This window comes from Leptodactylus fuscus, chromosome 1 (assembly GCF_031893055.1).
Source record: "Leptodactylus fuscus isolate aLepFus1 chromosome 1, aLepFus1.hap2, whole genome shotgun sequence".
In the NCBI taxonomy this organism is placed as follows: Eukaryota; Metazoa; Chordata; class Amphibia; order Anura; family Leptodactylidae; genus Leptodactylus; species Leptodactylus fuscus.
In genome coordinates, this window is record NC_134265.1 from 73,388,180 (window position 1) to 73,405,848 (window position 17,669).

The following is a 17,669-nucleotide window of genomic DNA, read 5'->3' on the forward strand; positions in this document are numbered from 1 at the left end:
AGCAGCACAAGTCTCATCCAGACGCTGAACAAACAAGTTTACAGCACAGACCTATATATAAAACCCGATGACAATAAATCTTATCACATTATGGCCAACGCTAATCGAAGAGGAGTCTTTTTGTATATTTAAAATACAATATAAAATATTCCCAATAAAATATAAAACATTTTTTTCTTAAATCTCTATTGCAGTACATTTAGCAACAAGTCTGAACATGTATATAGATTATAAATTATTGAAAATAATTTAAAAACAAAAGTAAATATCAGGAACAATTAATATTGCAAGAATGAAATGTGAAACGCTTATCATATAACTATAGAGGTAAGTTAACATTATAAGGTGTAGCATGCCTAACATTTTTGGAAATTTGCCTGCAAAGTTAAAGAACAGATGGTGGACCAAACACTTTGGACAGATGTCAGCCGGCAGCTATTCCTCCCAACTACCTCATAGACATGCAGGCTTAGCTCAGCCAAGTATGAATGGAGGTGATAGCTGCTGCCAAACTTTGCAATGGCTTATCTCCCCTGAGAACAATCCAACATCCCGCTCGCTATCTCAAAATCTGCCGTAGAACTGTGCAAAACTTACAGATTCTTTTTGCTTTTTGTTATATATAATATATGCTACATGCACAAAGCTGAATAAGCCTTTTGTGTACAAACACTAACACTCGGTCAATATTCATTACGCCTAACAAAAACCCATTCACAGCACTCATATATAAGCTGAATACTCTGGAACAGTGGTTTAAGTCACAAGATGGCTACGTCACCAGCGTAGGTGACAGGTCCCTGGGGTCATAGACATGTTTTGAATACAGTATCATATTGATCTAATCTCTTATTTTCTAATGGAAACTGTAAGTACAGCACCAATATATCATATAACATGAAGCTGGGTATATACACGGCAGTATGTGCAAATGAGAGCAAAATTATAAAAAATACATTTCACTCAGCTAAATAGAATACATTTCATAAAATATATGTAATCGCAATCTTCATTAAAAATATTCTAGCTTTCCGGAATATTAATATGCAATTACTATATAATAATTTTCAGGCATCTAGTCTAAAGCATTCACTGTAGGTTATCCTTTAATAGTGCAGAGTATATGAATTCTGCTTCAAGTCTATGACTTCTTCAAGGCCTTCCTAAGGTCGCTGTAGAAGTTTACCAAGGAGCCTGCCATAGCAAAGTCCACAGTACTCTGAGGAAGCATTCCTCTCAGGTCTGTCTGAATGTAGCCGGTCAGGAAGCTGTGCTCGGGATTGTTCTGGAGAGGTACGCAGAACCAGCCGCAGGGGTGATTAAAGCCACGGACGCAATGTGGTCTGACACCTTCATGTTCAATACTAACACCTGTATAAGAAAAAAAAAATTTAGTTAAAAATCAGTGCTAACTTCTACATAAGGAATTATGGCAGATACACAGAATTCTTTCAGTGTAAGCAGAATAAATGCAGGGATTTTACTATACACAAGGTAGGACTGGGCAATTTTTCCTAAAACTAAAATCTCAATTTTTTTCAAGCCTAGGAGCAATTCTCCATTTTAATCTCAATTTTCATGTAGAAACTAAAAAAGCTAAGAATGCTGGGATAGAGAAAAAGAGTCAGATATATTTAGTGCAGGACTTCACATCTTACCACCCAACTACTGACTACAGTGAAGAAATTGTTCATCACAGTCTGCAGAAGGGAGGACAAAGTCTGCATGGAGCATGTTTCAATGCACAAATGCAGATTTGTAGTACACACATTTTTAATTTTTTTGCCAAAAACAGGAATAGGTGACTCGTTAAGGGTTGGTTCACATTAGCGTATGTATTCCGTCTGGGGAGAGTCCGCATGGAGACCCCACGGACGGAATACAATTGCAAGCGCTGTGCTGTCAAAGCGCACGGACGCCATAGACAATAATAGGGTCTGTGTGCTTGCCGTGCACTGCCCACACAAATCATTCATGTGGGCAGTGCGCGGCAAGCACATGGACCCCATTATAATCTATGGGGTCCGTGTGCTTTGACAGCACAGCGCTTGCAATTGCGATTGTATTCCGTCCGTGGGGTCTCCATTCGGACTCTAACCAGACAGAATACATACACTAGTGTGAACCAGGGGTAAGGCCAGGGCCCCACGTGGTGTAAATGGTGTGGTTTGGAAAAAAACACAGCATTTAACAGTTCCTTAAAAGTGGATGGGATTCGAGCGAATCGCACCCACACACTGCGGAGCTGCCTCCCCACTCATTCTTCTCTTGAATGCAGTACCAGGCTGGATGGAGGACACGGGTCCTCTGTTCTGCAGAAAGGTCCAGGTGTATATACTGTAGATATATCATAAATGTGTAAAATGGGAATATCCCTTCAATTTAATCTAGGATCTCAGTAGTGCTGGAAATTTTGGAATCTGAAAACTAAAAAGATCTACGGTTTACTTTTAAACAGTAGTAGATTTGTATAATACCATAACCAGCCATCCATGTGCAGAATTTCAGTATGACCTACAGTATACATATTGTATGTCTATTGTCCATATAGATTTTGCCATGAATTTGCACATAATTTGACAATAGGAAATTTCACTATCCCTAAAAGTATGCATAACGCGTATATAAACAGTGAGTCTAAAGGTTCATAAGCCAGGAATCCAGACATCCAAATCAAAATACAATACCGCTAATAAAAAAGGAGCACCAAGAATAAAAGACTGAAATTATACCGCAAGTTAAAAGGCCATCTTCGTATTTTGTGGTGGTGGAGAAATCTATAAATTCTCTTGGGGAGATGATGTTCAAAAGTTGTCCAGCAGTCGTGTAGCTCATCACACAGCAACCCTAATGTGCAAAAGACAAGTAGCCAAATATATTACTGGGAACATTGCCAGAAAGTACAGATTTGGTCTTCAATAAGATCCCTGCGGCAGACTTAGTTTACTGTTAGGGAACGCCCATGTTACATGAAAACTAAGCTGTAGATTTGTCAGATTTATTTTAGCCACAGATTTACTGCAGCATTTCTGCAATAGAATAAGCATGTGCAGGTTCTAAAATTTATTTCATACCCCAAAAAATGTGTCAAAACATCGAAAGTTTTTCAAAACTTACAATGGTATAAAATAATGACAGTAATACTGATCGCCGTACGCTTCTGTTACTATCCCCAGGTCTCCTGCTGAGCTCTGTAAGCTGGCCTCCAAGGATGATACGCTTGCACATGCCTGTGACAGCAAATAATTGCTGGAGTCCATAGAGACCAACAGGAATCCCAAGGGGCATTAGAAGAGAAGCGGCTGGTGATCGGTAAGGTGAGTATCACTTTTATTACTTTATATAATTCAAAGTAGTTTATCAATGCATGATTTGGGTTCTAAAATGGGGAAAACATTGGGGAAAAAAGGGGAACTTGCTCTATTGCCATCTTTTCAAACCTAATGGCATAACCTGGAATAAAGCAAAACAAGAATAACTCTTCCATAAGAAAGAAATCCCATCCGCTAATGGCTTGGTGTAATTCCCATATTATGTCACTAGGGTTCAGGAAATTAGGCATATTTGCATATTATTTTCCCAGAATTCTTACGAGGGCATGCATAATAAGTCATAATGATTAGAGATGCGCGAACACTATTCAAAACAGCCGTTTCGGCAAAGTCGGCGTGCCGGCCACTTCCATTTATTTCTATGGCAAGATAGGTTGCCAATAGACATGATAAATGATTGTCGCCACTAGGATGATTAGTAGAGAACATGTTAAAAACTGTGCAAAATTTTAAATTTCTTATATTTGCAAATTATTAAAATTTTCTATAAATTTTGATAGGGATCATGGGAAAACCCCTTTAAGGACAAATAGTGCCCCTTCTGATCCTTGGCTAAAACTTCATTGTACAAAAAGGTAAACCAGAACTGTCAGGGAAATATATTTCACTAGTAATGCAGCATATCCAGAAGACAGGGCTTAATACCGTGAGTGAATGCAGGATTGGTAGACATGTATTGCCAAAAATACCTGTTGGAAATCTTTGATGATATCCATTGTGGTCATCAGGCTGTCCCACTTTAGCCTGTAAGGTCCTGGTCGGATGTAGTCAACAATTCTGTTTGTGACATCTTTCACAACCCCCTCCACTTTGTAGCTGTAACAAAAAAACAAAACTGGGCTTTAAAAAAAAATGCAAAGGAGCCTTGACATACAACCACGTGTACATTTGCAGCTACATCTAACTAAAAATCGCCAATCGGCACAGATCGATTCGGACTCCTCTGCCGGCAGATTCTGGACTAATGAATGGCCCACAATTAATGTCATGCATACTGAATGTATTATTATATTCACAATAATCTACTACAACAAGCAGGAGAGGTCTGTATTTTTCTTTATATTCAATTTTATTAGAGATCAACGAGTACTGTTCGGATCAGCCGATCCGAACAGCACGCTCCATAGAAATGAATGGATGCACCTGGTACTTCCGCTTTGACGGCGGCCGGCCGCTTAACCCCCCGCGTGCCGGCTACGTCCATTCATTTCTATGCGAGCGTGCTGTTCGGATCGGCTGATTCGAATAGTACTCGCTCATCTCAAAATTTTATGTTTGTAAAAATTGTTTGATAATTCTTAGAATATTATTCGTCCATGCTAATTTTATGAAACGAAAGAGTCAATACTTAAACACCAGTTTTTGCGCCACCTTTGCCACTTTCCTGTGGGCAGGGCCAATGGCACGATCAGATTCATTTTAATTTATATCAGCAAATAATGCCTTAAAATCTACACCAGCTACTTGCAGAAATAAAGCACATCCTCCAGCGGCATAAGGATTATCAAGACTGGTGTACTAAATGCCAGTCTGGATAAATCTTCCCCTACTGAGTCTTTATGTCATTAATGTGTGTGGTAGAAAGGTCATTGCTTCATTACTGCTTTCTTTCCAAATTTTGTAAACTTTCCCCCTTTCCAACCTGAATCCTGTTGATATATCCAGAGTTGTAAAACTGTATTTAGAAAATGAATAAAGATTTTAATAATAAAAATTGCATTGATGATTTATAAAATGAATAGACTTTTTAGACACTCACAGGCAACCACCAAATTCTTCAGAGGGTTTGCGCCACACGGTCACGTCACTCTGCAAACCAGAAAAGTCATGGTCAATAGTGCTAGTGCAAACAAGTCAAAGATCAGATAACAGAATACAGCCTGCTGGATTGAGATGTTATCATGCAAAGCAAACAGGGGTTATACAATAATGGAAACACTATATACTGTACATATATACCTTCTGCACTTGGATCCTTTCATCAGCTTTCATTAAGTTTATGCATAAAGGTTTCAACTGATCTTCATGTGAATGCTCAGCACATATTCTGAATGCACAGTAGTGTTCAAATGTATTGTGAAGATGTCTTTAAAGGTATAGAGGAGCCATTACTAGCACAGGAGACATACCTGTGTTCTCTAAGAAAAGAAGTGCAGATGCCCAAAAAATCGATTTCTAATCTTTATCCAATGAGGTTGGAAGCGCACCTGGTGTGTGTTACTGGTGGTGCGAGCATGAGAATTGCCACCCTGTGCGCTTACCCCCGACCCGATGTCTCCAATCCACAGAATCTTCAGGACCAGGCCGGGCCGGCGCATGTGCAGTGCTGTCTATGTGCCTGGTCTCACCATGACCATCAGTACCATGCCTGCTCTGGGCCGATCACTGAAGACACCATGATGGAGGCAACAAAACAGCAAATATCAGTCAATTTATAAGAGTGGGCAACACTGGGCAGGGATGAATGGCATTAGGCAGGGAGTCAGGATGGAGACAGCGTGCTCGCATGGCCTGCTCTTGCAACCTCATTTGGACACAGATTATAAATGGATTTTCTGGACATTTCTAATTGTTCTTTAGACAATAATCTATAATGATCCCTGGGCGACCATACTGGTGTTTTCCAAGTAACGGGCCTGATGGTACCAAAAACAGCACATTTCTTGGTGCGCTGACTATCTAGCTTGTGGGATCGGTCTCTATGCCGTACATAAATCACATCTCACCCCAGATTGTTATAAAATTTAAAAAAAGAATTGAAAAGTGATGTGGACTGAAGCTCACCTATTCACCGGTGAACTTTACGACCTAATTCAGATTATACTCTGGGTAACTGAATAATCAGAACTATAAGTAAATCTTTAACCAGTAATCCTTAGACAAGAAATTGTTAAAGAGGTTTTCGCAGAATCCTAGCTTATCACCAATCTATAGGATAGGTAAGTGTCTGATCACTGGGGATCTCACTGCTAGGACCACCAATGATCATGAGAAAGGGGGTCATGTAACCCCCATTTAAATAGAGCCACGTAGGACTGGCAAAAGTAGCAAAGTAACTATCTTTGTCAGTCTTATACACATAGAAACAGGGGACCATAGATGGTGTTTTGGCGAATCACATAACAAACTAAACAGGTATACCTGCATCATCTTATTAAACTAGTAGAGCAATCCTTTACAGGGTCGGTATATCCAGCGCATGAATATAATGAAATAACATGAGCTAGCACATTTACAATGTATTTATGACTACTAGGATACAGGTCGCGGTCAGACTCCAGACTCAAAATCTTTTCTTAATCTCTGATTAGCAAGAAAGTGGGCAAAGTTTATCCGAGACAGGTGACTATGGGGATAGCGAAATATTCGCACCTGTCAGAAAAAAAGCAAGACGGAATGCTAAAACCTATAGTATGTAAAAAGAAGGGACAAGACACAGCGCCAAAAAAATACATGGAAAGTAATAGCGTAAAACTACCTCCACACAACAAGCTTTATATGTAGACTACCTACAGGAGCATATTAGCTACTATATACAATGAAAGAAAGTGGACTTCTATTACTCTATAGGGAAGCTAAGGCCCCGTTCACACGGGGCAAGAGGGGACGGATTATGGCGTTAAATCCATGTCGTAATTCGCCTCCTCACAATGGAGGTCTATGTAGACCGACAGGCTACTTTTTTCCGTGAGTGGCATGTTGAAAAAGGAAACAAGGTGTCCTTTCTTGAGGCGGACTCTGCAGCTGATTCAGCCCCGGCGTCCGCACCCTCCGGACTGGGCCCATTCATTTGAGCCTACTCTGGAGGGGGAAGCCACGAAAGTCATGACAGGCGCATTTTGGCCCGAGAGTGACGCGTCACTCTCGGGGCCAAAATCTGCTCCCCTTGTGAACGGGGCCTAAGGCAACAGAGATTTTTGTGACTTCAAAACTAATTTTTTTTTTTGTTCCCATTTCTGCAATCAAGAATTTTTTTTTTCCAGCTAGGTAGACTAGAGATTATACAGCAATAGAAGACCATTCATTATGTTTATCTTCAGGATATACTGACACTTACCTTAGGAGATAAAGCCTATTATTACTGGCAGCTGAAGATGGCTTAAAAGGGATCTGTCATCAGGTCTGAAAACCCAATGACATCTGATAGCTGCTGACCATAAACATTTTAGAGTTTTCTTTATCAAAATCTGTTCAGCCATTCCAAAGATATAAGACCTTTTAGTGTTGATGGAAATTAGAATATACTAGCCAACTAGATGTACAAGTCCTGGTGTCCGGTGGTAAGAGAGTATGTACTGAGAACATTGTTCCCACTTATGGCATAAGCAGCTTCTTACTAAGTGTACTGTTTAGAAGTAGCCATGTGTGACCTGGTGAGCGGAGGATGGGCATCTGCAGGATTTAGCATCACTATAGTCAGATATATATGTGAGCCTGCATGGCATGTGCTAGGCCAGAGAGCCAGGCCTGAAGCCCTTGTACCTGTTCCAGAGATTGCAGGTTGAGTATATACAGTGAGACGGTATGAGTACGTGCTTGTGTGTAGTTGTCTCCCTTCAGGATGGCTTGGGGCATATCTGGTGGGGAAAAACCATCACAAACAGACCGTGTACAAAGTCCACTAGTTCTGAGGCAGACGTGTCTACGCGTGTCATTATTGGTTACCTGAATCTATTGTCCATAAGTATGCAGTGTGTTTCACACTAAGTTGAAAAGAGGAAAATTGATATTTAGCCCTGTCTTTGGATTGTATTTCTTATAAATGTTCCAGATATAATATGTTGTGCTGACTGACTATGTGACGAATCATCAAAGACATATGATTAATGTTTATTCTCGAGTTTTTCCCCTTTCCCCTCCAGATTCTAAGTCAGTGGAAGGAACTTATAAACTGAAACCCAAAGATTGGATGGTGATAAGGAGATATATGAGATTCAATGGTCACTTCCGGTTCCTGTTGATCGTCAGTATAGCTGTGAGAGTATAAGGAAAACCTTAAACCTTCGCCCACTTGATGATGTTCTTGAAAATAAATGGGACAATAAACTGTTAGAGGATATGGACCTTGAGAAGAGGAAATTTGAAGACTGTTGGATATATCTGAACTTATACTTCTGTTATGTTTCTATAGTTATTATATTCATATTGTTTATAGGTCTGACAATAGTCAATGTATATGCTTTTTATAAGATGTGAAGGGTATTTCCTTACAGTCCAGTAGTGAGAGATAGGGACAGACATCCCACTCTGCATTCCCTTTGTCTGGAGCTGTTTCAAGGGGGGACTATTAAGGTCATGTGTATATACATGCTGGTAACTGTACCTGTTTTACTGCCAATGAAACATCTGGAGTCAAACTAGGCATATTTGGCTCTGACTTCTGCATGGAAAACTCTACCACACCCTCCTCCTCTCTCCAAACCCGACTAGCTATAGATATGATCACAGCAGAAAGAGGTGGAGTCTGCTCCATGATTGGTGAAGAATGTTGTACTCACATTCCCGATAACACTGTGTAGAAATTTCAGGGAAAGAAAAATATAATTTAGGGGGGAATGTGAAGGTAGACCATGTCCATTCTTATTTTTATACATGCTTTATACTGCTTAAGAAATTATATTTTTCTTTGTGCAACGTTTATACATTAAGATGGCGCCTGTATCCAGTACCACACCCAGATGCTGACGCAGATGATCGTCATGTGGTTTACAAGAAAGACAGTATCATTTCCTGGGAACTCGAAAGCTAAAAGATGTTGAAATTTAAGAGCCAATGACTGATCGCCAGTGAATTCGGATACAAGACGTATATGCTTACAGCCTGCCGTTATCTTATCTTTCTTGCATTCCTGTATAAAAACTGTAACTTCCTCAATAAACCTCAGTACTGTGTGAGCAGCCAGAGCATCCAGCATGGCCTGAGATTGAAACTGAACCACCTTGTGTCAGAGTCTCTCTTAGCAAGCGCGCACATGCATGATTGATTTGGAGCAGGTGACTGACCACTGGAAGTGACCCGTATTCTGGCGGAGGTCACTACCTCAACAGTGTTACCACCCACTTGGCGACTATACCCAAATCTGCATCAATACTAAAAGGGCTTATGTCTTTGCAATGGCTGAAAGGATTTGGAAAAGCAAAACACCAAAATGTTTAGGATGACATGCCTATTCGATAATGATAATGTATGCAGGTCCACTTTAAGGGGCAACAACAGATATTTCTTGTAGGGTAGGGCAGTAAATGTGTCAACGGTGCCATTTTTAGTTTTCTAGGATAGTGAAGGGTTTAATGGAAATAACCTTGCTGGCCTAGGGTTGTGAATGGGGCAATTATTCAGACTTAGTGTCCTGAGCTTGGCTCTGTGTTGTGTTCAGATCAGTGTTCATAATAATAGTTCAAGGCAGAATATCAACAAGATGGGTCTGTTATTCGATCACTATGGTATGTGGGGCCAGTAGTGTTGATCCCGTAGTGCAAACTTCCCTTAAACATATTGCTCCCTTCCACATAGGTAGTCATTAGAGAGACTTGTGTAGTTTGCACTTTATGCTCAGGTAGAGACAGTCTTTTCCATAGTGCTGCTGCTGACCCCACAGACTATAATAGATTCTGTGCGGTTTCCATCCGGTGTCCACACGAAACATACGGCGAGAAAAGTGCTGCTTATACCGAACTTATAAAAGTGCTGGTATACCGTACGCAGATGTGAAAGGGGCCTAAGCTTTACGTTTTATCCCTGCTGCATTGGATCTGTTACTGTAGCTTATGTTTAAGCCATGTTGTGCCTCACCCCATTGCTCTGCTTTACACTGCAGCTCTGCCAAATCACATCAGATTACAGGTACTTTATGTCTGGACTTTTTGCTTTTCTGTAGATATCTCTATCTGCCATGAGCTTGTATGTGTTTTCTCTCTTGTTATATACTACTGTACCATCTATGAAACTGTATCACTGAAATTTCCCCATTGTGGGACTATTAAAGGATTATCTTATCTTATCTTATCTTATATAGGTGTCTACCACCCCTTGTAGTAAGAACCTGTTCTGCTCAAGAAAAAAAGGACTAATTTTTACCAACCAATATAACAACATAAAATAAAGGCAAAAATCTTGAAGCCACTTACTGATTTCTTAGCCACGCTCCATGCATCGTCTGGAATGTTATGGTACTGGATCAATGTGTTCTGCAGTTTTGTTGACATAGACTGTACATCAATTTGGTCCACCATTTTTCTAAACTAAAATAAAGAAAATATAAGGGTAAACATACAAAACTTGGGGTGAGTAGTAAAATTACATTCTAATATTTTACTTAATAATATCAAAATAGCATCCCAATCTATGACAAGATGGAACACTGTTGCAGTACCTACAACGGCCACCATCAAGAATAGGACGAGTGAGCAGCACAGTGCCTTTACATCTAAACAACAGCAGATTCCATTCCCAAATCGATGGCAGATTCCACCCAGATTCTGCCTCCCACTGTTTATAACGTGAGACAGAAATCGGAGCAGGATAAATAAGGAGGCTTGAGACTCCCTGCTGAGTAGACCCATTGGTCAGGGAACCAGTGGACAGAAAACGAAGAGGAATCCGAGGCTTGAATTCCTCTTCATTTTCCACTATGTGAACGGCATCTTAAAATTCAAAGCCATTTGCTTTTTTATTGTATATAAATAATTAGTTTATAATAATTTATTCAAAAACAGTCAGCTATTTATCAAAGAGTCATAGTGTGCAAAAACAAAGGAGTCAGAGTCACAATAGCATCAACTGAATCTACAGCCCTAAGTATAGTATGAACATAGACTTACTGAGCCACAGGAACTCCACATGTAGCCTTTTTCAGGGTATTTCACATATGTACATGCAGGTGAGAGTGTGATTGAGAATATCGCCACTGTCCCACCAGAAAGGACAAAGTCTCTACTGTCACTACCATCGTGCCTTCTACTTACAAAGGACCCATGATAGATATGACATTTTTCTACATATCCTATTGGCTGCAAGCTAAATTCATGCTTTAAATCTGCTCTAAAAGCTCCAAAAATGTGTTTGAATTACTATGCAGGAGTCTCCTTGTATAAACTGAGCCTTATAATAGTAATCTATTGCTGGCTGGTTGAAATCCTATTATTAAAAATGATGGAGTAATCAATGGAGGACACACCTAGATGAGAAGAGTCATCTGGCAGATACCCAGGCAGTAGCCAAACACGTACACAACCTACACTCATCACATTGTATTCCCTGCCAATATGCACACAGTGAGAAAAAGAAACTAACCCAAGGCCTGTGTGCACCAGAATAAAAAAAAACAAACAAAGGTGTCAGCAGCAAGTGCCTCGGGGAAGGGGTGTAATTTTATAGATATATCCAAATGAAAACATAACTCAAAGCTAAGGGACCAACGTTGGGAACAATTTCCAAAAGAGAGCCGGAGCACTTGTTGCAGTCGGGAGGTGAATCAGGTCCGCCCCCGATGCACTCACAGGCTGATTTGCATATTCATAAAAAGATGATCATCCCTGCATTGTTTCATGGGTTTGTAGCCACAACCATATGTTTCTGCTTTAATTAAAAGCACAGGAAACATTAAAACACCTTAGCAATCCATTATACGGGGTAGGGTCTTGGATGCTGCCATCATCATCATCATCCTAGCATTCTATACACTATAAGTTGCCACCAGTATCACAAGTCTAATGCAACACGGTGGCTCAATGGTTAGCATTGCAGCACTGGAGTCCTGGGTTTGAATCCTGCTAAAGACAACATCTGTAAGGAGTTTGTATGTTCTCCTTGTGTTTGTGTGGGTTTTCTCCCTCACTCCAAAGACATACTGATAGAGGGGGGAATACATATACATATATGTGTGTATCCCCCCCCTATATATATATATATATATATATATATATATATATATATATATATATATGACAAGTCTTCCTTTCTTCTGTATAGTCAGATCACTCACCATTAAGATGTAATCTTGCACCACAAACCCTGTTCTGTGCCTCACTTTCCACACTGTGTATGTGAGCGGGGTGGGGATGTTTTTTTGGAGTAATTTATACTGGAAATCTACAACAGTTCCAAACTGATGTAGATCTTGGTTCTGGTTCCACTTCGATTACTTGAAAGGAACAGAGCTGCTTTGGATGCCAGTTCAAAACTATAAGTTCTGGCAGCCAGATCAGTAGAGCTTTGTAAGGCCGGTTGGAGACGACCATGGTGCAACTGGCCAGCTGTGTATTAAAAGCACGGGCAGCGCACGGTGGACGTACCCCATGTGCCTCCCATGCATGGACTGTGGTTCTGTAGCCCCTTTCATTAAATTAATAGGAGCTACGGAAACAAGAGCCGCAAAATAGGTCAGGAATAGGATATGTTTTATATTTTACAACCCAGACTGTAGGCCCACACATGGGACCGTTACATTCACGGTGGTGTGCCCATTGAAATGAATGAGTCAGTGTGCTATCCATGAAATAGACAGATATCACACTGAACACGGCCGCAATCGTGTGAAACCGGCCTAAGGTCCACCTATAGTGCCCCCACAGATCAGATACTGGTCATCTATCCTGTGCATAGGTCAATCAGTATCAAAAATATATTTGGGGATGGAAAATCCTTCTAATAACAAACCTATTAGGGTCTGACTCTCGTCACCCCCGCCGATCACTTGCTGCAATAACTACAGATTCTTCAATGTTTACCTTGCCTATTTACACACATACTGTATATAGTAGTGGAGGTGCAGAGTATTGCATCTGTATCCCAATCCAATAGCGTTACAGTAACGTCTATGCTTAGCTCTCCATTTATCTGGTCCATCGAAGGAAAAAAAGAATGGAAAAACGGATCTATTCTAGGACTGACAAGAGCGGAGCCCGAGGAGCCACACTGACTATAAGGGGCCAACATCAGTTTTTGTCCTGTAATTTCATATGGATCTGAGACACTAAATGTGAACATGGCCTGAATGACAAAGCTGCAATAGCCTGCGTCATGTAAGTAGTCAGAAACATGTAAGCACTGAAGAGAACTGATGCGACCCATCAAACATACAATGGTGGGAGATGCTAGGGGTCAGACTGTTACCGATCTGGTACTGAGGACCTGGAGGACCAACTTTATCGTAAGCGACCAAGTCTGATGTATAAAGGACAAGGATGCAGCAGATGATACTGATTACAGATAACGATTAATCCATACCCATAATAATATGTCTGTATAACAAGCAGTGACACAGGCAGGCACATGGCTACACGCACGGGGCCAGCAGTGTTTGTATGCAGACCATTAGTAACAGCCCAACCTCCGCATCATCTGACCTTAGCCTGGGGAAAAGTCAATTACAACCTATTGTAGAACCACAAGACCCAGCCAGGCTGTGATGAGGCGCTTACAGCATCCCGGGTACCAGCCATAGGAAGCAATACCAAGTAGCCCAATGTCCCCGGCACTCACCCTGCGAGATCCTCTCCCTCCGGACGGCCAACGCAGACTGTGCTCGGGATCAGCAGTTTCACTACTAGCCAATAGCAGCGAAGAGTCATTCATAGGGTGTAACAAGACCGAGCGCCACAACCTATCAGAAGAGAGCTGAAGAATAGCTCCGCCCACTGAGCTGTGAGTCATTGAAGCATCTGTGTGTGATGTGAACAGTGTCATATACGTAGCTGTATACAGGACATCAGAGGATAGCAGGAGGAGGGGAGGGTAATGTTATGTAGATGTATACAGGACGCAGCGGATAGGGGGTGGGCACTGCTATATAGATTTATATACAGGACACAGAAGATGATGGCAGGGGGTGGGCAATGCTATATAGATGTATTTACAGGACACAGAAGATGATGGCAGGGGGTGGGCAATGCTATATAGATGAATACAGGGCACAGCAGATTAATGTGACGGGGTGAGCAATGCTATATAGATGTATACAGGACAGTAGATAGGGGAGGGCACTGTTATATAACTGTATATAGGACACAGCAGATGATTGCAGGAGGCGGGGGAGGGCACTGCTATATAGATGTATATACAGGACACAGCAGATTATGTGAGGGGGTGGGCAATGCTAGATAGATGTATATACAGGACACAGAAGATGATGGCAGGGGGAGGGCAATGCTAGATAGATGTATACAGGACACAGCAGATTATGTGAGGGGGAGGGCAATGCTAGATAGATGTATATACAGGACACAGCAGATTATGTGAGGGGGGAGGGCAATGCTATATACATATACAGGACGCAGCAGATAGGGGGAGTGCACTGCTATATAACTGTATATAGGACACAGCAGATGATTGCAGGAGTCGGGGGAGGGCACTGCTATATAGATGTATACAGGAATAACACAGCTGTGCACTTACGTTACACAACACCGTATCATGTCAGTGATGGGGTCTGTTATGTATGTCATTCATGTACTGTAGGGAGGGAGGGGGTCTGTGGCTGTGAGTCTACTGGCTCTAAGGGGGGGGGGGGGGGAAACACATGGAAAAAAAAACACATTAAAATTTCCCATAGAAAAAAAAAAACTAACATATATTCACAAAAGAAAAAAGCCCACGTGGCAAAAAAAAAAAAAAAAGCTCACAGAACAAATGCCTACAAGAAATTTTTACAATGAAAAAAGCCCAAATATGTTACTCAGAGCCTGCAGTGTTATTGGAGCAGCCTGTAATGTGCTGTGTGTTATCTGCTATGTGCACACAGATCTGCTCCTATAGTGAGTGCAAGGACTCGAGCCATGTGCCTGCGAACATAAAAGAAGATTGTGATAGTACTTTCCTGTCCACATGTTCCCTGCGGGGATCTCGCGGCAAGCACACGGACAGCATTATAGTCTATGGGGTCCGTGTGCTTTCATTGGCACACCACTTGCCAGTGTGTTAGGTATTCTGTTCGGGGGAGTCCCCATGTGGACTCCCCCACACGGATTACCAACGCGGATGTGAACGAGGCCTGAGACTTTACTTTTTGTAATTGTGTGGACAATAAACAGCAATATGAACACACAGGAATATGGGTCACAGACACAGTAATGTCAACCACTAAAGTCTCCCTTACATGTGATGTTCTCACCAGTCAACACACCCTGGTGTATTCACAGAGTAGGCCTTTAAGTCCTGTAACTCAATAGCTGCTTCCTAGAACCAAAATGAATAAACTAAGACCGAATGAACTAGACATATGAACTTCCCCAGAAAGGCGCAAAGGCCGACTTTTAGTGTACACTACAGCTCAAGCAGAGCCATACTAAGGGGCACCCCAACAGCTGTGCAACTAGGCGCAACCAATATTCTACCCTCACATGTTGCGCCTGCAAAAGTCCCTCGCATTATCGCTTATAGGGCACATCAGTGGAAATGGTCACAAATGAATATTATATCGCACAAACATAGAGAGAGATGCCAAAAAATCTTGGGAATGGACTATATATATATATATATATATATATATATATATATATATATATATATATTGTATGTAAACCCCAAAATGTAAAGCACCATGGAATTAATGGTACTATATAAATAAATAATAATAATAATAATAGGGATGGTCACTAAGGAGCACAAACCTTCACCTCCATACAAACCCCCTCCATATATCCCCTGCTCACAGCCAATTATCCATAACTGGAAAACCCCATTAATATACTTAGGTTATAGGTACAGTATCTATAGAATATAGGTAATACCTCTTCATTCTCATACATGAGAGATGAGGATATATACTTGACTTTCTAAAATTCTATAGTATTTGAAATATGCTTATTTCTCCATGTGGCCTTTTTATCCTGGGGACATTCTTCCATATGGGCTTTTTACAATGTGGGTTTTTTTGCGAGTAAATTTCATGTGAGGTTTTGTGGCTACTGACCACACTGATACTTGCGATATAGGGTCTGAAGCATTACAGCTCAGCATTGTTATGGATATGGCATCATATCCCCAATCTAGAGAGTTTCCCCATAACGCTCTATTGTAAGTGGTGTAAGTGGCGCTGCAACCCTTGTACTTTACTGAGACCTGCTAACAAATGGACTCAGCCATAATATTTGTCAACCTGATGTCTGTGACCGAGCTACAACAAAGAGGTGAACAGAGGAAATTAGAACAATGTCTATGCAGCTTCTTGAGATAATGAGTTGTGCATAGGACACATGCATATGAATAGGGAAGTTACTTAAAGCTGACCACACATACTCAATGAACTTGCTGACTTTAGCAGTACACTGCAACCAGGAGGTGAATGGGGGATGGGGGGTGTCAGTAAAAGTCTGAAGTGTATAGCTACCTAATTTCTCAATTATTTATTATAAGGGCATGTTTTTAGTATCAATACTATATACATGTATTACTGGCAGAACTGGTGTAGATTCTGTCCAAATTTAGTCTACATGGAAAGCTTCAATGTGTCACCATAGCCTGACTACTTTTGTATATTTGTATTTTGTATAACGTGGTAGATCTCTGCACAGACTCAATACTACATATTTTGGAGGATAATAGTAATAAATTTTGACTGTTTTTTGCACAAGCTGACACTGCTATTGTACTATTTTCTAATAGAAATTACAGTTTGTTCATACACAATGGCACATTTGCATTGCATTGACTTCAGTGGGATGTGCACATGTACATTCGCTTCTACATTTTCAAATGCAGATTTGAAATCTACATCTCATTTACATTTTCATTTACTTCTTAACATGGATTCCACATAGAAACAGACTTGGAGATCAGCCCCTGTCAGGGGATCCACTCATTGTATGGGGGGCTGTGGGGCTTAATAGAGGTTGCAGGGGGGCCGCTGTGGGACATAATAGAGGTTACAGGGGCCACAGTGGACCCTTCAAGCTCTATTATTCCCCACAGTTGCACATTCATGAACTATTATTATACTCAGGGGTCTTTTCAGACCCTGAGTATAATAATCGGAGCCCCAGGGGAGGTGAGGGAACATAATAAACACTGTTACTCACCTCTCCGGGATCTGATGTTACTCCTAGCAGGCTTTGGGCCTATATGGTAATGTGTCAGACGTCACGTGGTCTGGGATATTACCATATAGGCCCAAAGCCTGTGCTAGCAGTAACATATAGGCCCAAAGCCTGTGGTAGCAGTAACAGGTTATTACTACTACCACAGGCTTCGGGCCTATATGGTAATATTCCAGACCACGTGACGTCTGGGCATTACCGTATAGGCCCGAAGCCTGCTTGGATTAACACCGGATCCCGGAGAGGTGAGTATCAGTGTTTATTATGTTCTCTCACCTCCCCTGGGGCTCCGATTATTATACTC

General features: G+C 41.2%; 1 protein-coding gene across 1 annotated transcript; it reads right to left on the reverse strand.

Annotated features, from left to right (window-relative positions):
• Positions 1-365: 365 nt before the first annotated feature.
• Positions 366-13,837, reverse strand: STARD4 (StAR related lipid transfer domain containing 4). The gene is made up of 6 exons (XM_075262444.1): positions 13,815-13,837; positions 10,460-10,573; positions 5,092-5,141; positions 4,022-4,148; positions 2,733-2,847; positions 366-1,371 (listed from the first exon to the last, which is right to left on the reverse strand). Exons 2-6 carry the CDS (start codon positions 10,562-10,564, stop codon positions 1,142-1,144), a joined length of 627 nt encoding a protein of 208 aa, XP_075118545.1. The 5' UTR covers positions 10,565-10,573; positions 13,815-13,837; the 3' UTR covers positions 366-1,141.
• Between the last annotated feature and the right edge of the window lie 3,832 nt (positions 13,838-17,669).